This window comes from Camponotus floridanus, unplaced genomic scaffold (assembly GCF_003227725.1).
Source record: "Camponotus floridanus strain SB8 unplaced genomic scaffold, Cflo_v7.5 scaffold2, whole genome shotgun sequence".
NCBI lineage: Eukaryota > Metazoa > Arthropoda > Insecta > Hymenoptera > Formicidae > Camponotus > Camponotus floridanus.
This window is the reverse complement of record NW_020229325.1, coordinates 5,990,941-6,017,683: the sequence shown is the minus strand read 5'-3', so window position 1 is coordinate 6,017,683 and position 26,743 is coordinate 5,990,941. Positions and strand designations below refer to the sequence as shown.

The following is a 26,743-nucleotide window of genomic DNA, read 5'->3' as shown; positions in this document are numbered from 1 at the left end:
GCCTATGTCCCAAAATTCACTTCCAGCGCTGAAAATATATAATATACGTAACGTGAATTATAGATTTTCAGCGCTGGCAGTGAATTTTGGAACACACCCAATGGCAGTAGGATTAAAGGTGCAATTTCATTGACGCTAAAAAGTAGCGTCAACCATTGGTTGAACAAAGAAGTAAGTAGTTGCTTCATGGTTTAACCAATGGTTGACGCTACTTTTTAGCGTCAATGAAATCGCACCTTTAAAGCTGTAACTCGAGAAATTGACCAATCACAATCGAGTATTCTCTTAATGCTTGACTGTGATTGGTCAATTCCTTAAGTTATAGCTTTAATCCATTAATTCTACTGCCATTGACTGTGTTCAGAAACATCACCCGAGTGCTTCCGGGTATCATTTTATCTTTGTTGTTCACCAAATGTTAAACAAGGATAAAATGATACCCAGGTACATTCGGGTGATATTTCTGAACGCAGCCATTGTAGATGACGTGTAAGATTTACTGTAGCATTTCGTAGCGGTAGGTGAACCAACCGTAGTACTAGGTCTGTTCTTTTCAGCCGCACTGCTGCACTAGTGCAATTAGTTAGAGTGAAAGGAAGCATGTTTGTCTCTTTCTAACTTATTGCACTAGTGCAGCATTGCAGCTGAAAAGAACAGACCCACTGCTACAGGTGCTCTGCAGTACACTGCGCGACAACGATTCGTTCCTCGGCCACTCTTTCGCGGGGCAAGGGGAGCGAACCAATAGGGGGTAGAAGTGACCAATCAGCTGACAGCGTGGCAATGGCTGATTGGTTAGAGACTACGCTCCCCTTGCCTCGCGAGAGGAACCATGGAACGAATCGTTGTCGCGCAATGTACACTCCGCGACAACGATTCGTTTCATGGTTCTCCGCGGGGCAATGGAGCATAGCCCCTAACCAATCAGCCACTGCCACGCTGCCAGCTGATTGGTCACTTCTACACTCCCCTTGCCCCGCGAGAGAGAAGCCGCGGAACGAATCGTTGTCACGGAGTGTACTTGTAGCACTTACTGGACCGCGTCATATATCGGATGGGGGAGTCGGAAAAAGGAGGAGCCGCGTTCGTCCACGGTGTATGAGCATCGTCGTATGTCAATGTTTTAAGATGGCGGATACGAACGAGAAGTTGTTGGCGGAACTCCTGAAAAAGTCTGGGAACAACGTGTGCGCGGACTGTGGGGCCAAGAGTGAGTGCGTTCCGTAAGAAGGTTGCATTTATCCTCATCTCGTGGAGCGAGCGAGACGCGTGCGTTCGCGTACGTTCGATTTAAACCTGCGGGAAAATCGTCGCGCAACCTTCGAGGGAGACGTGTTTGTTTTTGTATCGTGATATTTCAACATTAATCGCGTGAGCGCGCAAAGTGTCATTGATTCCGGTGTCGAGAGCGATTCGCGTAGCGTCCTGATTTAACATCGTGGCAGTTGGCCGAGCGTTACGACATTAAGCGTAATAATCGCTCGTGCGATAAGTAGCTTCCTGTCGATAGTGATCTTTACTGAGAATAGGCGTGATAACTCTTTTTTTCTCATTCTAAGTACAACTGGGACACGTTACGGCTTGCTGATCATACTGTCATTCCACATTTCAGATCCAGAATGGGCATCTTACAACATAGGTATATTTGTTTGCACAAGATGTGCCGGTGTACACAGATCCATGGGAGCACATATATCGAAAGTGAAGCACTTAAAGTTAGATAGGTGGGAAGATTCTCAAGTAAATAGGATACGTGAAGTGGGTAATACTATAGCGAGACTGCACTATGAGGAACGTGTACCTTCCTGCTATCGTAGACCAAGCCCAGATGCCCCACAGTGAGTTATCAAATACTTGTTGTGGTTTTCCTGTTTTAGTTTATTATCTCTGATGACATATGCTATTAGTCACATTATCAACTAACAATGGTAGATTATAATTAAATGTTAAATGATATATTTCTATCAAAGTTTAATAGTAAAGTCTGCATTATTAGAAACTAATTTTTTGAAAATTATTAGAGTTTTAGTTGAACAGTGGATAAGAGCAAAATATGAGAGGGAAGAATTTTGTCATCCCGAAAGACAAAATCACTATGTCTCAGGATTTATGGAGGGATTTTTAATGAAACGTGGGAAGGAAGATTCACGTTATCATCCTCGAAAATTTGTGCTTTGCGAGGCAGAGGATACACTCAAGTATCATGTCAAAGAAAATAAGGTGATTTAAATAAGATAGATGCAATTCGCGAGTTAAAATGCAGACACGTCAGTAACATTTTATATGTATTTCAAGGAACCCAAAGCTGTGTTAAGAATATCAGAATTGAACGTGGCGTTTGCACCACCTAAAACTGGCAATCAAAACAGTCTGCAATTATCCTTTATGAAGGATGGTACAACGAGACATATCTATGTGTATCATGAAGATCCAGAAGTAATCACGAATTGGTACCTCGCGATCAGATGCGCGAAGCTTCATCGGTTACAAGTGGCATATCCGGGTGCAAGTGAAAACGAATTATTGTCGCAACTCACGAGAGATTTTCCGCGCGAAGGTTTCCTATGGAAAACCGGGCCAAGACATACGGACGCTTACAAAAAGAGATGGTTCACATTGGATGGCAGAAAACTCATGTATCACGACGATCCCATGGTTCGCATGTTTTATATTAAATTTTCTTTCTCATTTTATTCGATCGATCCATATTGTTAATATCGTCTTTATCTTATAAGGACGCACATCCAAAAGGTGAAATCTTCCTAGGACACAGTTCCGAAGGTTTCGCGGTGAAGATTGGTGTACCGCCAGGTGCTAGAGACCAAGGATTTTCGTTTACTCTCGAGACACCCGACAGAACTTATCTGCTCTCTGCACAAAGCGACGACGACAGATCGCAATGGATGCATGTGATCCAAAAAGTAATTGATAAACCATTAACGCCACAGGATGCAACCGGTAAGTAAACAGGTATAAACTTAAGCACGTGAGAAAATCATGCATATATGTGTATTGATTTTTATTTGTAGTAGCGGCGCGACTTGTAAGAAAGCGCACAGCCAGCGGAACAATCAATATATTTTCGTCCACAAGATAGGGTTGGATTCCTCTTAGACGTCTTTCTTAATTATTCACCGATAATCATACGATGGAATCGTATTATCGAAATAGACAAATATATGACTCAGCACGCGCGCGAGAATACATGCGGACTTATTTACTCGTGTTGTTGCTGTCGAGTCATGTATTTATTCGTATATCTGCACACGGAAATGTAGTTTATATAGAGATATACACAAGACTGCTCTTAAAGAAGAAGTTGATAAAACGCGGATATATAAACTCCAAGCACCAATCGCTCGTCAATCATAATACTCTTGTGTTGAAAGCCAAGCTTATGTTGTCTGTTTACTGTCGAGTGGACAGACAGTATCATAACGATATAACATGGAATTTTTACTTAGCAATAATATTGCGTGTGATACTTGTCTCTGATAGCGTGTAACATTCAGAATGTAAGAAATTCTCTTCCAGAAGTTTAATTCAATCTGACTATCTTTAGACTAATCTCTATTGAATGACAAGGCTGGCTTATAATAGAAAATATTTCAAAAATCACCCAACAATGTTCCAGAGTATTTTATTATTTTTTTTTTTGTATCTATATTTCTTATCTTGGTTTGTTTAAACCATCTCTTTTTGATTATAAGGCCGCAAGACGATATATTCTGATATATTCTGTACATAAATAATAAATTCCGAGGGCCTAGCATTTTCACTCATTATTTTTTTGAAGGGAAATAATTATATTCAATCCCAATGCAACACGCTGTGTTCCTGTAAATAAAACTATCTTCGAAGAAATAAATGCCAAACAAATTGTCTACAATTATGCTAATTTTGTATTAAATATTATTTTTATGTCTTGGGATAATTTTATTGACAGCACACATAATAATATGATAATAAAAGAAATAGATAAATTTTCAATCTCATTAACGAGAATATTTTATATTTACTTGTTCAGGATTACATGTAAATATGTATGCATAATACAACATTACGCAATTTCCAGTATTTTTATTTTTTCTGTTCATATTCAGCAACAGGTACATTTTTTAAGTAACAGAGAATATTGATCCAACAGAAGGAAGCAATACTGACGTACGTTACTCGTAAAGACGGTGGAACTAACATAAAGTTTACAAGTTGTACTGGTAGCCAAAATCCACATGAAGTCTGAAAGGACAAAGCAGAAATATATATATATAATATTTGCGGCCTGACTTTTGCGTCTCAAAACGAACCTGAAAAGTATGCAGAAATTTGATTTTACATTCTCGAAGGATATCCGATTTAGCTTCCATCAAACTCATACCTGTAAGATTTACAGAGCTAATCGTAATTTATATAAAAAAGAAGATAAATATCGCGCAAGGTGCATGAGAGATACAAACTAGTAAAGAATAATACAAGTAGCGGCGGTGTGAAGATAAATTGATCCGCGAGGAGCTTCGTTAGCACAATTCTTACAGATGTTCCGCTGTAAAATCTATCGAGCCATTTGTACCTGCCATTATAACATTTATATTAATTCATCAAGAAGTCAAATGAACATTTTACATCAATTCAATGATTGAAATACCATCTATATAATATCGGTCCGGCCAGGAAGCAGCCATAGATTGCACATCTTTTCAACTGAGGCCAATTATAATTCGTCGACTGCACCGAAGTGTCTTCATCTATGAGATTCAATGTTTCACATAATCTTTGTACTTGTATTAATATCGGCCCCTTGGTATCGGCGGAATTTCTAGACTCTTCAGCAACTGGCTACACACGATTACAATCCACTCATTAGCATGAACATGTTGCAAAAAATTTCTCTGTATTCATGTATTATCTTGAGGCAAAAAATCCAAATGTACATTTCACCTTGGATACATTAGTAAAATTCTGTCGAATGAGCTCGGCGCTTGTGAAGAAGGAACCGTATATCACCGAGTTGTACAGCAACGGTCTTTTCTGCATAATATTATTCATCATTCGAAGAACTTTCGTCACCGACATATTTCTATATATTTAATCACAAGTCTCTTATCGCTTGCTTTACGTTTGCGTTATCAGGTAAGATAAATATTATTATTGTCGTAACTGATAGAGGCGTTTGAATGGATGGTGCTTTGAAGAGTGATTCTGGTACTGGCATATAGAAGCTGTTTATAACCCATTTAGATTCAATCATGCCCAATCATGTATTCAACTACATCAATTGCGTTGCATTAACATCCCCGTTTAATTCTATAGAATTACTACTGTGCATTGTAAGGAAAAACAAAGGCATTTATTAAAAACTTTTACATTCTATATTATCAACATTTTTATTCTTAAAATAAGTTGTACAATTAAAAATATACATTAGTAATTTATTATGTAGTTAGTTTAACAACAATGATAATTTGAGGGACAAATTAATGTGAATTAAATAAAACAGATTGCAATTCAGAATGTAACCAGTTCATCCAGTCGGAAGATGTTTCCTTCTCAAGAGTGACTTCTTGAAAAATTTCGCTTCTTTCTACCTAAATTATTATTTTATCCATATAACTAATGAAATATTTAGTATAAACATGCGATTAAAGGTCAAGTCATTTAACTTACTTCTCGAAAACCAAGCTTCTCAAACATATTTATGCTCATTATATTGTCCGATTTGATTTTGGCGCGAAATTTATTAATATTCAGTGTTTTGAAGCCTATTGCAGAATAAATATAAATTAGTATTAAAAAAAAATATTGACATTTAGTTTTTACTATCAATACAAATTACCATAGTGCATCATAAGAATAACAGATTCCCAGCCTCTTCTTTTACCTCGATATGCCTCATCAGCTATCATAATCTCTATTTCGGCAATATTTGGTTCTTGCAAATCGTTAAAGAATAAATTTGTGTCTCCTATCATGGCATCTGAAAGCGATTATTTGATAGAAAAGTTACATACTGTAGTCTTGGTGCAACCTGACACGCGTACCTATTTCACTTCCAGTAGACAGGAAGACGCATTTATCCAGAATAATGAAGGTGCATTCTGCAACAGCTTGAAGCTAAAATTCCATGATACAATATGGACAACATTAGGACCAAACTAACTAATAATTACTATCTTCGTCCTCGAGCCATCGCTTTTGCATCTCGAATTCCTCTTCTAACGTTAATGGTTCGGAGCCTGTCAAATATTGCAGCATCGGATTCTTCATCCATTCATGGTACCTAAGTATAATAAATTTCGTATGAATATCAAAGAAATTAATTATTATATGTAGGATATATAAGAAAGAAAGAAATTATGTAATGTGACAATACATACTTTGTGACATGCTTTTCTTGATACGGTACTAGAATAACATTTGTTCCATTGATACGAGTGTTCATATTCTTCCTCATGATACTATTGATAAAGCTAAAGTAGAAATAAATTGATACGCTCTTCTATATGTTTATAATCGAAAATTAGATTTTTACTTCAGGTTTGAGAAGAGAGGCTTTTTTAACATAGTGTAACTGCTTTATCTTTTATGGTTTTCTGACACCTTTCGTTTCATGAGACTTGTATCTTTTCTTTCTTCTTTGTATCTGATTCTTCCTGATCCTAGAAAATTTTCACTCTCCAAATGTTCCTCTTACTATACCTTTTATCTTTTATATCTTTATAAATTTTATCTATATCTTTGAGGCAAGTCCACAGCTCTTACAATTAATGGTTTCAAGTAAATTTCCTCTGTCTACCTCTCGTAAGGATACAAAACTGCAATTTTTTCCTGGAGAAGAAAGGTTATACTCCTCCAGCTGTCAAACAACGCAAGTACGCCTTATCGACGCGTACCCTCGCGAGGTAAACCCGCGAATCGTTACCCTCTCCCCGAAGACGAGCGGCGCTACGATGGCGCCACGAGCCGCTTGACGTTAGCTTCCCGCCACGCCGAATAGAAGCGCACCTGTCTACAACTGTCAATTCGGCGCTGACGGCAAGGACCGTTCGTTACATTCGCTCTGTTTATCTGTCAGCCGCGAGAAGGGACGCGCGCGAGAGACGAGAACGACAGCGACAGCGACGCATCGGTGCAGGATCGGCGAGCGTGGGACGGACCGGAATACACTTAATCGCACGCCGGTGAGTGTCGTCGCGCGTATTTCCTTCCTGCGAGCGCGTGCCGCCGCCGCCGCCGCCGCCGCGTCGTCCGTCAAGCCGCGCGAAAAGACGCGCGCGGGAGAAGAGCGCGCGCAGAGCCAACCGCATGGACGCGTCGTGGCGTCGAATCCCCGACGCGAGGGAATTCGCACGGCACACGTGCTCTGCGAGGCCCGCGCTTCCTCGTCCGGAGCGGCCGGGTCTCGGGGCCGTCCCCTGGACTCGCGGGGCGATGACAACGTCGACGTCGACGACGGCGACGGCGACGGCGACGATCGGCCACGGCCGACACGTTCCGACATTCGTTGACTTTTGACCGATGAAAATTCTGTTTGACAGCTCTCCTTCCCCCTTCTCTCTCCGTCCGTCTATTCGACGATCGTAAACAACGGCCGGCCGCGCGATTTTGGGCCCGATTCCTGCCTGGGACTCTTCACCACATGATGGACCGTATCGGTGAGTCTGACGTCCGAGAGACGCTTCTTTGATATATTATAGTAGCGCGTGGTATCTCGGTACGCGCGCACGCGGGCTGTCGCCATCGCGCGTACGTTTCGTGCCGGGAGACGCCACTGCGCCGAGGCGAACCAATAAACCACGGCGCGTAGGCACGTGGTGCTCGAGAGGCGCGCCGCGCCGCGCGGGCTTCCTCGCGGCCGGACCCGGTCGCCTACGGGGCTTACTCGCCTCGCGGCAGGGAGTCGGCCGCGCATCGTGGCCAACTGTCAGATTTCGCTCTCTTGTCAGCGCGTCGAAAAGAGTGTGCCTCAGCGGAGATATCTCTCCGAGATGCCCCCCCCCCGCCTCCCCCGTTCGAGGATCGAAGTCCGAGGGAGTGGGACGCTCTCCCTCGAGCGAAATCCTTCGACCGCGGAAAGCACGTGTTTGTAAACGCCGCGAAAAAAGCGATCCTCGGCTCGTCCTAGTCGGCACGACTCGCGTGCATGTGTCTGTCGCTCTTCACTCTTGGCGCGCGATCTTTTTTCATTCCCGCGAGGAGAGCGTCGTCATATTTTCGTAGACGAGGCTGTTCTTTCGTTTTTTTTTTCCCGTAGCGCGCGCATTCCGCTATCGAAAGATACGTACGTCGCGTATTCGCGGAATGTCGCTTTTTGCAGATTTCAGAGGTTTCCAGCAGTTTTCTGGAGATTTTATTATTCTGGAGATTTAATTTTTGTACTCCAGAATTATTGCCGTCCTTCTTCTGAGCATATCCTCTCCCTTTGACAATCCGCTTTCTCAGGTAGCAAATAGATTTTTTTTTTTTGGATTGAAGAATTCGCACAAGCCCGAATTTAATCCCGAAATATGTCTAAATATATTTTAAAGTTTTCCATGGGCAAGATTTTTCAAACACTCGGTATACTACAATATATATGCGTGCACAATATTCCAACGTTGCCAAGACTGTGCACAAGTATAATAAAAGTTTTACCAAAGTTTTACAATCAGGTAAGCGTGCAAGTTGTGTGACTGCAAGATGTAGAAAACTGAAGAATTCTTTTCTTTTGTCGAACTAGCCATACTTCCGGTGGGAGTAAAATATTACATCTGTTTAAACACGTGCGAAAATTCATTCTCCTTCAAGCTAAAAAGCTCCTCCCCCTTCGCTTTTCATTTCTATTAAAGTTTGATAAATATTTTTATTTCTATCAATTTGACGATTCATTTTAATAAAATTTTTGTTTTTCGGAACTTTTATAGTAGATATTTGAATAAGCGCGACTCTGTCTCTCTCTTTCTCCGTCTCTTTATTTATTGTTAATTTATTTGTAATATTAAAAATTCACTACAAGAGTTCTGCAATATTCCTTCGATTTTACACATTTTTCGATTTTTGTGTATTCTTTTAAATACTTCTTTTAAATACTTTTATACGTAGTTGAAAAGAAGAATCTGACAATTTTCCCACACACACACGCATATATCACACAATAGACCTTGTAGAAAAGTTTTCAGAAGGCTTTCATGCGAAAATAAAAGAAAATTCTTTCTTTTCAATCGTCTCCAGAATAAGATTCTATAAATGAATAAATCAATCAGTTTTCTTATTAATGGTTATACAAAACTTTTACTCATGTGTATAACTTACTTTTGTGCTTCCGGCCTTAGCACGTGGCATTTTCATTTATGTTTGATTATCAAAGAATTATAGTATATTTTTCAAAGAATTACCTCTAATTAAATATTAATGCGGAAGAAAAAACAGCTTTGTCTTCTGAAAGAAGGCACGGACGATGATGATCATCGCGATATAAATTATCATTATAATGCAATTGGGTCGTTTACGTATTCATTTCATGTTTGCCTCTATCTGATTCTATTCACGTCGGAAGCCAAGCATCTTTCCATTTCTATTGGATTTATTTAGCTTCCATTACGTTAACATACAAAGCCGGAAGAGTATCTTCCAGAAATTACAAGTTTCGATATCATAACGCGATAAATCTAGCCGCACCTCTTTATATATCGTATTTAACATGAGATAAGTATGTATATTTAGGTCTCACACACGAAGAGAAGGAGAGAGGGAGAGAGAGAGAGAAAGAAAGAGAATAAATATATCATCCTTGATTATCCTTACATCATATGATTATCTTCTTTCCACTAGATTTATTTAGAAGCTACTGTTAAGTTTTCCAAAAAATGTTCAGTCAGTCGCATAGCATAATTTTTACAAAACATCTACGTTGCTTACCGAAATATATCAGCATGTTTAAAAATTTTTAAACATATTAGACAAATGAATATAAAATTATTAATTTCTATAAAAAATCATATGATAAAAAAGTAGATAAGATTGAGAATAATAATAAGTTAAAAGTAATAAAAAATTTAGAGAATATATTTAAAAAAATAAAAAATTTTTCAATTAAATATAATTATAAAAATTATATAATTAAAAAAAAAGATTTCCAAATGTTAAAACACTGCCTTTTCGAGATATTTCGCAAGTTCATCTGAAATATTATAATTAAAATAATTTTATATAATTTTATATAATTAAAAGTATTTTATGGAGAAAAGTTCACAGATTATTTTTATTTATCCTTTCGAAATGTCATCTCTCTCTCTCTCTTCTTTCTCTCTCTTCTTTTTCCGAGATTAAAAAAAAATTGCTGAAATCGAAGAAATAAGCGCGCGCGCGATAAGATTTTTGCGGTGTAAAATTATCGTAAAAGAAGGGGAGGAAAGGAAAATAGAGGAGGAGAAGGAGCAGCAGGAGGAGGTCGTAGTAACTCGGAGGAATCTAGTTCGAGTTATAGTCCAAGATTAGCAAGTCCGTAAGTGGGTCGCACGTATGCACGTTATCTAGCCCTGGTCATTGGCCAGTAGCACGAATGCTACTGCCGAGAGAGGAAGGCGGCGGAGGAGTTGCGTAAGAGTCGCGAGCAGCGCAATAATAATTGTTATCGGGAGGGAGAAAAGGAAAAAAAAAAAAAGGAAAAAGAGGAAATCGGACTTTATCTGGCTCTCGCGCCCCGACCTCGTCCGCCCTCGTCCGCCCTTCACGATTTCGCTGCCCGTCAATTTTTCACTTGCCGATATCTCGCCGAATCATCACCCATGGATCTTCGCCGCCGCGAAGATATCCCGAGTGTCGCGGACCTTGAGCGACGACGACGCACGTATCCTCTCGGCGCGACGCGGCGACGCGATAAGACGCGGCGGCTACTCCGAGCTGTCAGGAGCGCGGGGCGCGAGTGGCGCTATCGGTGTTACGTAACGTTTTACGATGAGGCCGCACTTCTCGGCCACCGCTCCGTTCCGTATCTCGCGTCCTCGAGGAGTCTACGCCGCGCGCAACGGCGGCGTGACAGACGATCTCTAAGACGAGTTTATAAATTTCATCCCCCAGTCACGAGATAAAAGCGATAATGGGGAAAAATACACGTCCAAAGGTTTTTAGAATGAAATATACAATGACACAAACGTAAATAGGCGTATGCGTATAATTTTTATCAATTATTATTTATATATCTTATATATTATTTATATATCTGGTGTTATTGAAAATTTCTGCGAATTTATAACTTCGAAATTCATATTTTTTTAATAATTTTTTATTATTTTATTAATTGGAATTAATTAGAATTTAGTCAATTTGGAATTAAAGATACAATAAGCAATGTGAATATTTTATATTATTTCTTATATAATGACCGAGCAAATGTAATACAATATATATCGCACAAGGAAAATATTTTTTGCGAATTTTGCATAAATTACATCCTCTTTTACATTTATTGTAAAGCAGGAATATAACGATGTTAAGACATTTATTATTATAAAAGTTTAATTATGCGTATTTTGTTTTATTTATTAATTATGTATTTGTTTGTGCATTAAAATATTTAAGTAATTTCAATACTCTTATCAAATATAATACACTTGTGTAACATTGTTGGATAGAAATATCGTGATATTTCGTATCTAAAATACTAGTATGTGATATCCGATGACAGAAATTATACTATAATTTTTATTATAATATTTTTATTACAATATTTTATTATAATATCCCGTACAGTCGATGGATAAATGTTTATTGTACGAGGAAGTTTGGAAGTGATCGAAATTTTTTGTAATATTTAGACCCGCTTTATGTCAGTCCCGCTGTAATGTATTAATACATTAGGCCTCTTATCGTCATCATGTCACACACAGGCTCGACCAGTAATGAGCAGTTTCTCAATGAACGGAACAACCGTGACAACTATTGTCATCGGGTCATTAAAAGTCACCGTCGTTCACATACGGAAATGCATAATGATATATGAGTCGAGGATAAGTCGATGGAAGTATGTTAAAGATTTACGTATAAAACTCTATAAAATTATTCATCTTAACATGCACTGCAGTTCTACAAAAAGAAGACAGCATCTAGAGCGACTGTCAAATCTTGTCGACAGAAACGAAGCGCTGGTTTACATGCTCGAATTTTTTTACTTATCTCGGAAATATTTATAAAAAAATTTTAATCAAGCAGTTTCTTTCTTTTTAATTTTACAGATGATAGTAAAGATGCTGACATGTTTTCTTTCCATATGATATGATATGCGATTGATTTATTTAATCAGTTACATATATTTATTTATATCGTATAATATAATATATAATATTTATTTATAAAATATTTATATAATATTTATATAATATTTATAATAATAATTTATATATAATATTTATATAATATTTATATAATTATATTGCTCTTATATAATATTTGTTTACTTAAATATACTTTGTGTATACATATTAGTATATATATTAGTTGTTTATTCGAAGGTATATATTTAGACATGAGACTGAAAAGACTTGATTTAAAGTGCGATAACCGCTTTCTTGCGTACATAGCAACTGTCACCTTCGTCCACAAGTTCCTCCGAATTGCCCTCACGACAAGATATTTCTACCAATGTACACACGAAGGAGCATAAAACGTGGTGTGGTGGTTTATATAACAAAGTGCGATAAAGATGCGTGGGAAATGATATCGACGAAAGTTGCAAAAATCGCGCTATCCTTTTCTCCTTCTCTTCCCTTTTTTATTTCACTTTTCCTCCCCTCTGATATATGTATCCACATTATAATGGATATATTAAACAGGCAGATCGCCAACGAGAAAGAGGCGACTATTCCGCTGACCCCTGAAATCTTGCATTTCCTCTATTTATACCCGGGTGTTCGGCCCGACCTCTTTATAGTCACAGGAAGGCGTTTCGAAAAGTACTTCTTGACGATTAGAATCGCGTTTCTTCAGTTCATAGATACTGCCTCGAACTTTTCTAGACTCGAGGTCGAAGATGACCTCAGCGACAATACAATTTAAAAAAATTAATTCAACTCTTTTTGTCGAATAATTTTTTTCAGAATTATATATGATATATTATTTATTTATCCTTGGTTTATAATTTTTGAAAGAGTTTTAGCTGAATTAATCGAAGACCTATGGATTTTATTGAGGGTGAATCAGAATTAATATCGGGATTTAATATTGAATATTTTAAGGATGGTTTTATATTAATTTTTTCAAGAGAATATGGCATAATTATTTATTTTAGAATATTAATGTTAGTTATATTTACAAATTTATTATGATGAATTATGATGAATTAAATCAAAGATCTATGGATTTTATTGAGGGTGAATCAGAATTAATATCGGGATTTAATATTGAATATTTTAGATATTGATGATTTTACATTAATTTTTTAAAGAGAATATGACGTAATTATTTATATTTTAGAATATTAATGTTAGTTATATTTACAAATTTATTATGATGAATTATGATGAATTAAACCGAAGTTATATGCATTTTATTGAGAATGAATCAGAATTGTTTTAAGAGTTTTAGCTGAATGAATCGAAGACCTATGGATTTTATTGAGAGTGAATTAGAATTAATATTGGGATTTAATATTGAATATTTTAGCGATGGTTTTATGTTAATTTTTTGAAGAGAATATGACGTAATTATTTATTTTAGAAAATTAATGTTAGTTATATTTACAAATTTATTATGATGAATTTTGGACGGCTGGAAAAAAAATGAAGCAGCGATTCTTTATTTGTGCGACGGGCGATTGATCTTTCACGTCCAGGTGTGAACATTTCTACCGAGAGACGTGTCCATGAAGTTACATTACACGAGTTACTTCACTGCCGCTTATCAGAAGGCGAGGCCCGAAGACGATCGCGTAACTTGCTCTTGTCAGTGATAAAACGAGCGCGGTTAATGTCTCAGCGACGACTGCAAATCGCGCTACGATGGTTATCCGATCATCGGCAATCGGTAGCTCGACTCTATTATCCCCTGCTATATTTCCTCACCCCTCCCTGATCTCTCCTCGATCTCACTGATCGCTACTTGCAGATAGTATCGTCGGAGACCGTCGGAGCTGTTATCGCATTTATCTAAATCGCTATACATAGATTTAATAATTGTGAAATTCTGCTTGAAAATCATTGCTTATCTGTGTAATTGCGCATGTTAAATGTTTCTCTGACTCGATTTTACGCTCAATATCTTGAAACTAGTTTGAAGTTGTTATTTTGTATAACAGCTAATTTGCATCGTCAAAATTCTTGCAACGATTTCAATTCTTGCAACTATTTATATATAATTATTTAAAAAATGCTAATATAAATAAAAAAATGTATTCAACAGAAGCTTTCCATTTCTCTTGATCTGATTAATATTCCTAATTTTAATTCTAATGAATATTAATAGTTTGCAGGAGATAATTTTTTTAATTATGTAAAACATTTAATTATTTAAATACAATATAAAATTAAAAAGGGGGTCACAAGATATTAATCAAATAAATGACAAGAGACTAAGAATCAAGCGACGTCCTTAGCCTCTTGTAATTTATTTGATTTAATTATTTATAATTATTTAAAATGCTAATATAAATAAAAAAATTTCTTAACAATGTGACAAGTTTATATTCTATTCTCTTTTCAAAAGATTCTAATAATGTAAAATATTTGTAAAATATTTAAAAATGCTAATGCATTTTTTGAAATTTTTATTTTCGCTGTCTTCAACATTTGTAGAAAAATCAAAGATATTTAAACGAAAAAGAGAACACAGGATAATCACCGAAAAATTTGTCGGAATGTCGTTTCTGCTTTTTTTTTCAAATCACACTTTCAATGCGCATTTCAATGAGAGATTCCAGAACGCGATTTATATACACATGTTGGGTTACACGCACAACTGCGAGTCTTGGCACGTACAACCGGTCTAGAATTTATTAAGATAGATTTCCCTTCCGCATAGTCGATCGATTAACGAGATTTATACTCGCACTTGTGTTCTCGTCGTACGTATCTAATCGTATCGAATCGATAACTGAGTTAATCCATTTCAATATGCGATGCGAATTGCGCTCTCGCTGCTCAATGCTAAACATCCCGATAACACTTCTGTATCTGATTTATCTGATAATATCTTGTTCAATTCAACAGGAGCTTTCTCTTTCTCTTGATTTAATTAAAATTCCTGATTTTAATTTTAATGAGAATTAATAGTTTGTAGACTAATTTTTTAATTATGTAAGACATTTAATTATTTATATATTTAATTATTAATAATTATTTAATTATTACATTACTTATATTTAATTTTTATAATAATAATTTTTATATTAATTTATATTTATATTTATAATTATTTATATTTAATTATTTATAATTATTTAAAATGCTAATATAAATAAAAACTGTAGAGTTATTATATTTAATTATTAATACTATATAAAATGTGGAATTACAGGAGATTGCAATAAAGTGTTTTTTTTCTAGCTTCCGGGAAAACAATCAAATAATAAAATTAAAGAGCGATATAGAAAAGAGGAGAAAAGATTGATGCATTTGATTCTTAAAGAATTTCTTTTACTGCATTAAATGAAAAAAGAGGTATCATGTATCGTTTATTTTGAAAAAAGAGGTATCATGTATCATTTATTTTGAATATGATATGTCAGAAACTTGAAACCGTAGCTTAATTCTCGAGATATTTAATAATCAATCCGCGATATTTTCATTTACGAGCGTGTAGGCTCTTGACAGCATCGTGCGAGTGTCTCTTTACGATTGCTGATGATAGATCATTACAATCAGAGCGACTTCGCACGAGCGGCAAGTTCTGCTGGACGCATCCCCGAGGTGTCCAACTGGCTTAAAGGCCGTAGCTAAAATCGTTCTGCTCGCTGACCTACGAGGAATGTCCTGACATTTCTTCGCGTGACAGAAGGCTCTCCGAAGCCGAGCGAGAACGCGCGATTGTCCGTCCCTTCCTCGCTTCCTCAGCGGAAGTGCTTGCGAGAAGAAGAGAAAAAAGAAGAAAGGCGGAAACAATCGTGAAAATGATTGTAACGATTGTAAAAAAGAGGGCGAGATGGGGGAGCGCGTCCCCCGAAATCGGGACGTTTGACTCGCATGCGAGCCGGTGATAACTGACACCTGACGTTTCCCGTCCCGCCATCGTTAGCGCGACGACGATGACGACGACTGACGTTCCATTCGTCGGTCTAAACATAGGAGAACGATATTAAAAATACCGGCACTCAGTCGCGTCGCGACACTAGAGAGCGAGGGTCCTTTCCGGCTTCGTCATGTGGAACACTTATTATGAGACACCGAGAGCGCGTATTCTGGCCCGACGTTTACATCTCGCGCTTGCGCTCCGATTCCTCCCACTCCTCTGTCTCCTTTTCTCTCTCTCTCTTTCTTTTTCCGTACGTATGTGTATGTTGTACGTCATTAAATTTAGATCCCGGAATTTACCGGCGTCGCGAGAGATATTCGCGATTTCTCGTCCTCCTCTTCGCGAGAATTTTCTCTTAGTTATCCGAAAGTAGACAGGTATTAGTAATAAAGATGGTATTTTTCGATAATTATGAGGCGAAAACGCGCGACGGTATTCGAAAATATTCGAACAACATCGAGTTTTGATTATCATGGATGACACATCCTCTCAGTCGTTTCTCTCCTCACGAAATATTATAAAGACCTCTTGCTTGTCGACGTTGAGGGGGTCGTCTGGGTTATCTGTGACGCGATGTATACATATTTATTTTTCCTCCTTATCGTCGTACCTACGTATTTTTTCTCATCAAAGCTCTGGGGTCTTTGATATAAAGTATATAAATATCCGTTATGTCCAGCCCAAAGAGGGTGTCCAGAGAAAGGTGCAAAATATTTCGCGATTTATTAATTTATAATTGAAGAGGCCAGAGTCTTTTTTCCAAACGCAATCATCTCTCTCGATGAAAAATAAAATTTATACAATTTATAAAATCGATATATCGGCAAACACGCTACGTCGAAATTTTTATATCACTGATCTCGGTCGATTATTGAAAGTAGAATTCGCAAATTAACAAGTTTGCCAAGACAAACTATTAATTTCACCGTTATCTGTAAGAGTAGCATTGCAACAGCACGTTTATTTGCCGTGAACAAATGCTAACTACCGTGTGCGATAAATTTCGGCCTCTCCCTTCCCCCCTCCCCTTCCCCAAGATAATAGGCGCCGCGCTGGCAAATCCTCCACAGAGTGGCTAGATTGCAAAATTTCACCTTAATGCGATATTGCGTTACATTGTTCGCGCCGATGATAATCGACGTTTGCCAAGTAACGTTTCGAGTAGCGGTGTGTTTGTCTGAACGACATTTATAAATAGATTGCCAGGCGTCGAAAATTGGCAGCTCCTGGCAATTTGACAGCGAAGATCTCCTCGGCGACAGATAGAAAGAGAGAGATAGAAATAGATAAATAGATAGAATGAGAGAGAGAGAGAGAGAGAGAGAGAGAGAGAGAGAGAGAGAGAGAGAGAGAGAGAGAGAAATATTAGATCTCTAAAATTGAGCGCGCATAAGAAGAAAGATGAGACAATTTTCGTGAATTAATCGCGTGCCTTTTCTCCCTCCCCCTTCCCTGGTTTACGTCATCCCACGTCTGTGTTCCTTGTCCCGCGCAATTTATTTCCCGAGAGCGTTACCGTTATACACACTTTTATTACGCGCACCGACGTTCGGATAGTTTCCTTGACATGTTTCGGTCATTGGACTGGCGTAAGAGGGACCTGGTCTGTCACATCATCGTGTTATACCGATATCCTACCACCCGATACAAAAAGTTGCCGCTCATTTTTCTCTTCTCGCGACCACAAATATGCTCAGCCGCACTCTGTAATCTCACCGCGGCCGTCGTTTATCCCTTAATAAGTCGCGTGGAATTTAAATGTGCGGCATGCACGGTCGTTTAGATTAATTCCAGGTTAATAACGCGAAAATAGTCTCCAACTTTGAAATATCCTGTCGAAATATTTCAGAGTGCTTTTGCACTATTCAATAATTATATATTAATACTAGTCTAATAATTCCTGTCCTCTAATGTTTAAAAACTATTTAAGATTTGCGGATAATATTAAATTGCAATGACAGTGCATAATAAAAAAACGAATGACTGAAGCGAATAACTGCAGTCTATAATATTCTAGAAGATGAACAAATAAGAATTCTATACAAACTAAAGCTGCAGGTAGGCCAACCCTGAATATCTCTTTTTTTTCTCGGTCTTTCTTTTCGTACAATAGTCACAGAGTTTATTGGAAAATAGCATTTTGAAGCATTTTAAACATGCGCTTGTTGACATTATTTATTAAAGTATTAATTTAGTATAGTATTAATAATTGCTATATTTAAATAAAATAAAAGTTTTATTTATGATCGCGTACTTGAATGTCAAATGGCATCGATGCTTTATCAATTCTGAAGTCTTCTTAATCTTTCTCAATTTTATATTTCAATATTAATTAGATATCTATAATTTAATTTAGCATATATCGCCATCATAGGAATTGGAAATATTCGTAAGTCGGATTCTATCTTTTATTCTACTCTTCTTCTAATTATCATAAATTTTACATTTTTTTTACATTTCTTGCTACTATTTTTTTATTCAATCATTAGTATTTCTATTTTATCATCTTATAAAAAATGACATTTTTCATTTCTAGTGTAATTTATTCGGAATCATTGTATATTAAATATTTTTAATTTTCTGTATTTTTAAATTTCTTGTATTTTTTAATGTATAAATAAGAGCAGGTAATTCGATCTTTTAATCCTCTTTATGATTTTGTAGGAAAGTCGTTAGTTTTGAAAGCATTAAATAATCTTGTTTTCAATAGTCCATGGTATCTGGTAATCTTTATGATTAGTTTAGGTCCGAAAGGGACTGAAACGTTTATATGAATTTATTGAATCTGTAAAGAATTATTTTTAAGAAATTTTCTGTCTCGCTTTACCATCTGCGCTTTGTATAATAGCCTTTATTCTTTTACTTGATTTATGATTAGTCACAATCATTAATCATGCATTAGTCCATTTTCTTCCAGAAAGGATAGGGATGGGGGACGAGGTCGGACGTTACTATACGTTTGATCAACAAGCGACAGAATCCGGCAACGGCATCAATGCATATCATGTGGAGAGAGCATTTACATATTTTTCAGTCCAACGAATAATTGCCAGAAAACAATATTCGCAGACCAGAAAAATATGTGAGGTGCAAGTGTCTCGGGAATCGAACCCGAGTCTTTCGTTTTCCAGGCAACTGCTCTACACCACTGAGCTATCCTGAGCATTGAATTGTCCCATACCTAGTGCTGTTTCTTAACACAGTGATGTGCGACTCCATGGCAACAGAGCGACGTTGCTATGGAGGATCCTTGAAAAGGTCGCTTGCTGGCCAAATAAGTGCTGGCCATAAGAATAGGAGAATTATGATCTGTTTGATCATTCTTCCTTTCGAGATTTTTCAAAATTGTCAAAATCGTCAAATCTGTGTATATTTCATATTAATTCTTTAAATTAAACATTTAAGTTTTTAAATCAAAATCTTTAAAAATTTACTTGTATCTAATTTATCAAATGTACTTTTCTTTATCTTATCTTATCATTTTTAAATGTACTTTTATTAAATATACGGATTAAATGTACTTTTATTTCATACAAATTAAGAAAGGGAAAAATAAGGAAAGAGGGAGAAAATTTATCTAATACGGCTTTCATCAAAATTCTCTCTTCTAACAAAAGATTGTCAACAAGGCGCATCGCTCGAGATAACGAAATTGTGGACTTTTGGTGACTTTTTAAATCGAAATTTCACGGTGTCTAGGACACCGGTTGTCCAGAGTTGGTATTGCAATTAGTAGTCGTCATTTAGGCGCGCAATTGGAGCGGCCGGATGGACGAGGATCGCGGGGAAGGCGAGGAGAACGCGAATGGTCTTCTATGCGTTAGCGGCGACGAGCTAACGAGAAGCACGGATCTCTTCACCGGCCGTTCCACAATTTGCTCAAATCATTAAACGAGCTCTCGCGCGGATTTGCGCAAGGTGTTTAGAGGGCACGCGCTAATGGCAACTCACGCGTGAACGGTTTATTTAATGATCTAGTTTATATACCTCGCGTCTTTTTCTTCGAGCGCGCGCTGTGCGCTCTCCGAAGAGGAATCCGAGCGATAAAGTCAACCTGTGCACAGACACACTGCGTCTCGTATTAGTTTCTGTGGCTGTATATTATTATTGCATATTTATATTTTTTGTTTACATATCGCGTGAATATCTCTACTTAATACAAAAGAATGAATTTATTATGTCATATACAACCATGTCTCGTAATTTTAATATGATGGCAAATTTATGACAAATTTAATATGTGAATTCTCTTCTTGGAGTCTATAAATAAAATGTTTACTATTTTGGAAAAATATTGAAAATCTGAAATTCTCAGAGATCATTTTTCATATCTGAAGAAATCAGGGAACTCTGATGAAATTTTATTGGAACTTACAGAATTTTTAAAAAAATTCTCTTTTTAATTATTTTAAACGCAATAAGTCAAATTATGAGTTATGCATATTTAAAATATAAATTATAAGATTATAAATACATATATCTCTGTTTATACATATATTAAATGTTTTAACAAATTATTGAATATTTTTTATCATCACTTTTAGTAATTCAAAAAATTAAAATATTATGCAAGTGAAAAATTTATACAACATTTTAGACAAATATTTTTTTATCAATGTACTTGTAAATATAACACTTAAGTGACATTATGTTTTCCTCATCTGAGGGAAAACTCATATAATAAGAAATCTTATTTTTAAAACTTATTAAACGTTGCATCGAAAAAATTTAAATAATTTTTTTCACCTGGAATTTTGAACAAAAATACTTGCAAGATCAGAAAATTTTCAAGGAATTTTTTTACAAGCCTTGAATGTATGTAGATATCCTGATAAATAAATTTACCTTGTCATGGGGCTAAATCATGGAATATTATATATTTATTAAATATAAATAATATATTTTAAATATAAATAATACATATATTAAATATATTAAATATAATATTATTAAATATATATTAAATATATATTAAATATATTAAATATAAATAATACATTTATTAAAAGCTGGAAAAGATGTTTCTTTGAAATGCTAATGAATTATGCATATTATCAGGGAATTAAATTACAGATAAATATTTTTAAAGCAAACTTTAATGAAAACTGGTTAAAGAATAAGAGAAAGTTTGATATTTCTCTTAATCCTTTTGTAATAAACGTACGATCTCATTTCCCATCATTAACGTTAATTTGTTCTGATTAATCGTTGAGGAATTCAAAAAAGTAAATTTCGGTTTTTAAGCATATTGACATTTCACTTATACTATAATTATGATAATCTATCTTTACATAATCGAAGGATAATTTTCAAGTAGCGTCATTCCATGTCATTGAAATATAACGCTTACATACAGAAATAAAAATATGTGGTACAAGCACATTATCGATAAGATAAAGGCGATGTATTTCTACTGTATTTCGAGAAGGCTATCGGACAAGAAATCGTTTTTGTCAAAAGATTTATGATTTAAATAATCGACGATTGAATTAATTACGACAGGATATGATGGTCGAAATTAATTATTGCGCATTTTCGAAAATATATGCAATAACACGATGCTACATCGCGTCGCGATATCATCTTGTAATTTTAGCGCGCAAAAATCTAAGTCTCATAAGAAATGATTTATTTTCAATTTTTCATGTTGATGATTTTATAAAAGTCGCGTGTCGCGTATGATGATTGACAAATTTTTCATAATCTCGTATCATCGATCATTAGTGTTAGCACACCCGTATTAAAAAAAATAACATAATAATTTTTCTCAAGTCTATATAAATAATAATTTCTCGAAAATTTCTAAAACAGAATTAGGATAAGAATAATTTTAAAATTAATGGATGTAGAACAAATGGAGATGGAATAAATCGTTATCTTCATTTTTTACGATTAGAAGAAGAGGAAAATCCATTTTGAGCTACAGTTTGAAGCGGCCGGAATAATTAAGGATATTTTAATTGAGAATATTTTAATTACAAGAATTATATATTTCTCTCTTTATATTTTCGAAAATATTTCAAATATGTAACAAAACGCAAATAGCACGAGGATGAGAGACTTTGAATCGTAATCGAAAAATTAAAATCGCGATTTGTTTATAATTTCGATGTCGCGCGAGATGACATCGTATGTTTTGCGAACGCGCGACTATCGCGCAACAAAATCGACCGGTTGATACGAAAAGGAATCATGTAATCGTCGCGTAATCTGTCAGTTGCGGGATGCGAGTCTTGGAAGCCAAAGTTATCTCTCTGCTAAGTTGACGCCGGAGATAAGACATATCGTTCGTTCAACTGGCACATTTTACTTCATCGTGTAGGACATTTTTGACACTTGTGTTAAGTTTTTTGACACTTGTGTTAATTGTCTCGTCCTCTTCTTCTTTCATCGTTTACTTTCGTCTTAAAAGAGATTTAAGTCATTTGGGAGAGAAAATAACAGCGCTTTTATGTATTACATACACCGCATTTTTTTCGTACAAATTATAGATGCAAAAAATAGCATTTCAAACGCCAATTTCGATAATGCAGTTTTCTAATAATGCACTTTATTTTTATTTTACGAAGAAACTCGATGTAAAATATTGTATTTTGACATTAATGTCTTCCACAAATCGATTAACAAGCTATTATCAGATAGAAAGTATATTTGGACAAACTGTCACAAGAAAGAAATCAGTATCATTAATCATACATAGTCATAATACTAACTTAATATTAGTTTTGTCGCGGTTAATCTTTACATAGCTTTTCCGCGACTAATCCGCGACATATTTCGCGATTTTCTCGTATTTTTCTCGTCTCTCATACAGTCGTGATCTACGCTTCTATTTTCGGTTGCGTTCGCTCGATCGTCTGAGTATTTAACGGATGGATTTCTTTACCAACAATGATACCTGGCGACATGGATACCGAAACAATGGCTCATCTCTCCCTATCGGAGAGAGAGTTAATGTGCCGTCCATTGGCTCTTTCCCGGATCCTCCGGAGGCTCGATACACTCCAAGGAGAGCGATGTGAGGATCCTCCAAAGGAACGATTCGATCTAACGAATACTAAATCGCCCCTTCCCTCTTCTTCTTCACAGTGGAGCGAATTCATAAAAAAAGAATCTATCAGTGCAATGAGGAATAAAAAGAACGATTTAGTACTAACTTTAAGTTTATTAATTACAATTAAAAATTTATTTTAAATTTTAAAAAAATTTTTTTAAATGTTTCTCTTAATTAATCATTGTTTTTATTTATATTCTTTATATTAATATCTTTTTTAATATTATTATAATAAATTATTAATATTATTTATTTACGTGACGTATTATATGTCTTTTTTTCGCAATTAATGTGTTATTAAATGAAGTTAAACTGCTGTTTGTTTAAATACATCATCATATTGAACTGCACCGCTACACCATCTCACCTAAAGCAAGTAGTGAATTCTTGCACTAAACAGCACTACACTGCTAAAAAGAATAGCAGCATCTGCTGTCACTCTTATTCCGGATTTAAAGGTGTGGAGGCCCTGGGCCAACGAAGAGATGGAGACCTCTAATCATTTTTAAATCAAAATCAAATAGAAATTTTCACGTTGTTTAAATAATTTATTGTGAAATAACAAGGTCAAGCAATATACATAGATCTTGTAATTGTATACCATTCGATAGGAAATTTTACCCAAAAATTTGTGTTGTAGAGGCCCTCCTCTTGTGGAGGTACCCCTGGACTTAAATCCCTGTTACTCTCTCCTTAAATCTGGCTCTATCATTTCCGTACCATTTCCCAATGCGTACCATTTTTACGTTGCTTTTCACCACGTGTTTCTCGAAATTTATTATTAATTATTACTATTATTAATGTTAAATATTAAATACTATTATTACTGTTAAATTTTTACTTTAAAAACTATTTCTTTAAAATACTTGGTCACAGATCTGCTAGTGTCAAAAATGTTACATCACAGGAAGATAATTTTTCGTTAAATTGTAACGCAAAATTCACTATAAATTTCCCTGTGTATTTATTATTCTTCGAACGATTATAAATATAAATAATTATATATGATATAATTTCACCGCATTTTCTTAAAAATATAAATTATTTTTTAATATTATCAATGAGCAATTGAAAACATCATATTTTGTATTCATAAAATTTATACAACATATATTTCTTTATTAATACCTCTTCTTTTTGAATTTAAAAAAGTAAAAGTTTATAAACCCTTTAACATTTTTTAAAATTAATATTAATATTAATTATTAATAATTAAAATTTTATACAAAATGATGATATTATTTTTAATTACTGAAATTTTATACAAAAGATATTTTAATATTAATAAGAAATTCATATGCAAAAGATGACATTGAATTATCGTTTCGAAATTGGTGAAATGCATACTTTCTTTTTGTCAAACTGCAGTTGACAGCAGCCGGGAGAAAAATTTAAACAAGTGTATTTAATATTTTATTATAATACAATAGATGCTGATAAATAAAAAAATTGTGTCAAATATTTTAAAATGTCATATTGTTCTACAATTACTATAATTTCAAAAGAAAATTTTCTGCATGTAGCAGAAATCTTTTTTTCTATTTAGATATTTAGATTATAATTACACATCTTCTTTTGTCATTCTTTAAATATATTTTTCAATTTTATTTATAGATTAAAGTCAATAATTGATTGGAGAAAAATCTGACTTTTAAAAAAATCCATATAAATTATATCTTTCCATTTTTCATGAATAAAATCTTGAGATTTGTTTAGAAAATTTTTTATATTCTGAATGAAATATATTCTAAAATAATGAATAGTTCAGTAGAATATTCTCGTTGATTGCTATAAATGGTCATATTTTTAATAAAGTTATTTCGAAAAAGGAAAATGATAAATTAAATTAGAGAAGATTCGTAAAATGTTAAATTACATGACACTCATCTTGGAGGAAAAAAAGGAAGGGAGTGGTCAGGAAAGAAACGAGTGAGGTGATCATAACCACCTCTGGTGGAAACCATTTCCCACTGGTGGAAAACCAGTAAAGAGGGACACAGGGTGCTCACAGGAAAAATTGGAGGAGAGGGGGAAAAAGAGAAAAGGATTTAATCATGACAAGGATATGACATTTTTCTCAGATGTCGCTGTGTGCTGAACAGTAGAAATTTGTGATTTACCATAGAGGAGAGACTCGTTGAAGGAGACGTAACGCATTTTCAAAGTTTGAAAGACCTACCATATTCTTATCATGTCGGCATCTCCTACTCGGTCTGTTTCGATGACGCGTTCATCCAGAAACGGTAAGTAATAATGCACTTGAATTATATTCTGCGATGAAATATTTTGCTGTTACTGTCTTTCCCGGTTTTATGTAATTTCTTTTATATTTGTGGTCCATAAAAAGCACGTGGAAAAATAAGAATAAACTCGAAATACATTTTATAACACGTGCACAATTTCATCTGTATATCGCTGGTGCACTAGTGAAAATATCTTTAAATAACAATGATAAAATTAGTAAATTACAGTAAATTACAATTTGACAGTAAAGTATTGTAAAATATGTCAAATATATGTCAAATATATGTCAAGTATATGTCATACATAGTATACATAGTATGTGTCATACGTTTCAAAATAATAATTTAAGTATTTTTAAGACTATTTTCTTATAAATTTTCGTGTTTAAGAAGTGCATTTGTGTGATGTATGTGCAAAATTTATATATAATTTTATGAAAATTGAAAAATTGTTGAAAAATATTGACTTTATTTTTAATAGTGTGTTTATAGCTTTTTTTAGAAATTATAAATTAATTCTAAAACAATCTTTTACACCTTTTAAAAACAAATAACAATATCAAAAATAATATCAATTACAAATAAATAATTATTAAAAATTACTAAGTGACAAAAAAATAAGAATCGAGATACGTTTATTAGAACGCAAGAAAAACAAAGTTTTTTTATTAATATATTACAAAATATTCAATTTAGTTAAAATAATAAGTTAAGCACGAACGTTTACTTTCCTTTGTCATCCATCGAAACGTTATTGTTAGATTTCAAATTACCAACGGCTGCTCGTGTGCACAATGACATTTTACATTGTTATCGATTAATTTGTGTAGTTTCTGTGTATGTTTTTGACATACGAATCACTCGTATATATCGAATTAAAGAATCAGTGATATCTAATAACGATTAAATCGTTAATGAGCTTATCAAATTATCGTGAAAATTTTTTACGTTTGAGGAGCACGTGAGGAGCACGTTTTTTTCGCTCGTGCTCCGAGGGCGCCGAAGCCAGGCCTGATTTATATATTTGTAATTAATTTAAAAAAGATTGTGTTTTTCACGCTTTAATTATCTTTTACTTTAAATGGAAGGAATTGTTTATTTCATTTAAGCAAAATCATTTAATTTTAATTAAATATGCATGTTATATTAAGTACATTATTTTCATTTATATATTTTTTATATTTAAATACTATTTTCGTAAAATATATACTATAATTTATTAAATTAAATATATTATTTTTTAAAATTA

The 26,743-nt window shown here is 34.8% G+C and overlaps 4 protein-coding genes across 7 annotated transcripts in view; 2 read left to right on the top strand and 2 right to left on the bottom strand.

The window, feature by feature from the left end:
- The first annotated feature begins 1,046 nt into the window (after positions 1-1,046).
- On the top strand, positions 1,047-3,889 carry LOC105256405 (arf-GAP with dual PH domain-containing protein 1). 3 transcript variants are annotated; one of them, XM_011266276.3, is made up of 6 exons: positions 1,047-1,210; positions 1,613-1,838; positions 2,022-2,220; positions 2,296-2,655; positions 2,736-2,958; positions 3,030-3,889. In XM_011266276.3, the coding sequence occupies exons 1-6, from the start codon at positions 1,099-1,101 to the stop codon at positions 3,095-3,097; spliced, it is 1,188 nt and encodes a 395-aa protein (XP_011264578.1). In that variant the 5' UTR covers positions 1,047-1,098; the 3' UTR covers positions 3,098-3,889. The 3 variants fall into 3 exon arrangements, with proteins under 3 accessions (XP_011264578.1, XP_011264579.1, XP_011264580.1); XM_011266277.2 differs by having other exon boundaries at positions 1,137-1,223; XM_011266278.3 differs by lacking the exon at positions 1,047-1,210 and adding an exon at positions 1,233-1,470.
- Positions 3,890-4,002: 113 nt separating this feature from the next.
- Positions 4,003-5,202, bottom strand: LOC105256404 (mpv17-like protein). The gene is made up of 5 exons (XM_011266275.3): positions 4,939-5,202; positions 4,646-4,836; positions 4,458-4,570; positions 4,308-4,378; positions 4,003-4,239 (listed from the first exon to the last, which is right to left on the bottom strand). Exons 1-5 carry the CDS (start codon positions 5,071-5,073, stop codon positions 4,081-4,083), a joined length of 669 nt encoding a protein of 222 aa, XP_011264577.1. The 5' UTR covers positions 5,074-5,202; the 3' UTR covers positions 4,003-4,080.
- A 181-nt stretch (positions 5,203-5,383) lies between these two features.
- Positions 5,384-6,983, bottom strand: LOC105256403 (N-acetyltransferase 9-like protein). The gene is made up of 6 exons (XM_011266273.3): positions 6,375-6,983; positions 6,168-6,277; positions 6,039-6,095; positions 5,834-5,974; positions 5,665-5,759; positions 5,384-5,585 (listed from the first exon to the last, which is right to left on the bottom strand). The coding sequence occupies exons 1-6, from the start codon at positions 6,449-6,451 to the stop codon at positions 5,475-5,477; spliced, it is 591 nt and encodes a 196-aa protein (XP_011264575.1). The 5' UTR covers positions 6,452-6,983; the 3' UTR covers positions 5,384-5,474.
- A 10-nt stretch (positions 6,984-6,993) lies between these two features.
- Positions 6,994-26,743, top strand: part of LOC105256402 (homeobox protein TGIF2LX) — a 41,331-nt gene continuing 21,581 nt past the window's right edge. For both annotated transcript variants that reach the window (XM_011266271.3, XM_011266270.3), the window contains exons 1-2: positions 6,994-7,178; positions 7,536-7,652. In XM_011266271.3, the coding sequence (XP_011264573.1) occupies positions 7,637-7,652 (16 nt within the window). In that variant the 5' untranslated portion in view covers positions 6,994-7,178; positions 7,536-7,636. The remainder of the gene's footprint in view (positions 7,179-7,535; positions 7,653-26,743) is intronic.

What these genes read in the sequence shown, in the direction of transcription:
- LOC105256404 (XM_011266275.3), bottom strand. Translation starts at nt 5,073, where the DNA reads ATGTCGGTGACGAAAGTTCTTCGAATGATGAATAATATTATGCAGAAA. An exon ending in ATTTTACTAATGTATCCAAG is followed by an intron (nt 4,837 to 4,938) that starts GTGAAATGTACA and finishes AATCGTGTGTAG; the next exon opens with CCAGTTGCTGAAGAGTCTAG. An exon ending in GGACCGATATTATATAGATG is followed by an intron (nt 4,571 to 4,645) that starts GTATTTCAATCA and finishes TTATAATGGCAG; the next exon opens with GTACAAATGGCTCGATAGAT.
- LOC105256403 (XM_011266273.3), bottom strand. Translation starts at nt 6,451, where the DNA reads ATGAGGAAGAATATGAACACTCGTATCAATGGAACAAATGTTATTCTA. An exon ending in CAAGAAAAGCATGTCACAAA is followed by an intron (nt 6,278 to 6,374) that starts GTATGTATTGTC and finishes TATTATACTTAG; the next exon opens with GTACCATGAATGGATGAAGA. An exon ending in ATGGCTCGAGGACGAAGATA is followed by an intron (nt 6,096 to 6,167) that starts GTAATTATTAGT and finishes AAGCTGTTGCAG; the next exon opens with AATGCACCTTCATTATTCTG.
- LOC105256405 (XM_011266276.3), top strand. Translation starts at nt 1,099, where the DNA reads ATGAGCATCGTCGTATGTCAATGTTTTAAGATGGCGGATACGAACGAG. An exon ending in CGCGGACTGTGGGGCCAAGA is followed by an intron (nt 1,211 to 1,612) that starts GTGAGTGCGTTC and finishes TCCACATTTCAG; the next exon opens with ATCCAGAATGGGCATCTTAC. An exon ending in AACGCCACAGGATGCAACCG is followed by an intron (nt 2,959 to 3,029) that starts GTAAGTAAACAG and finishes TTTTATTTGTAG; the next exon opens with TAGCGGCGCGACTTGTAAGA.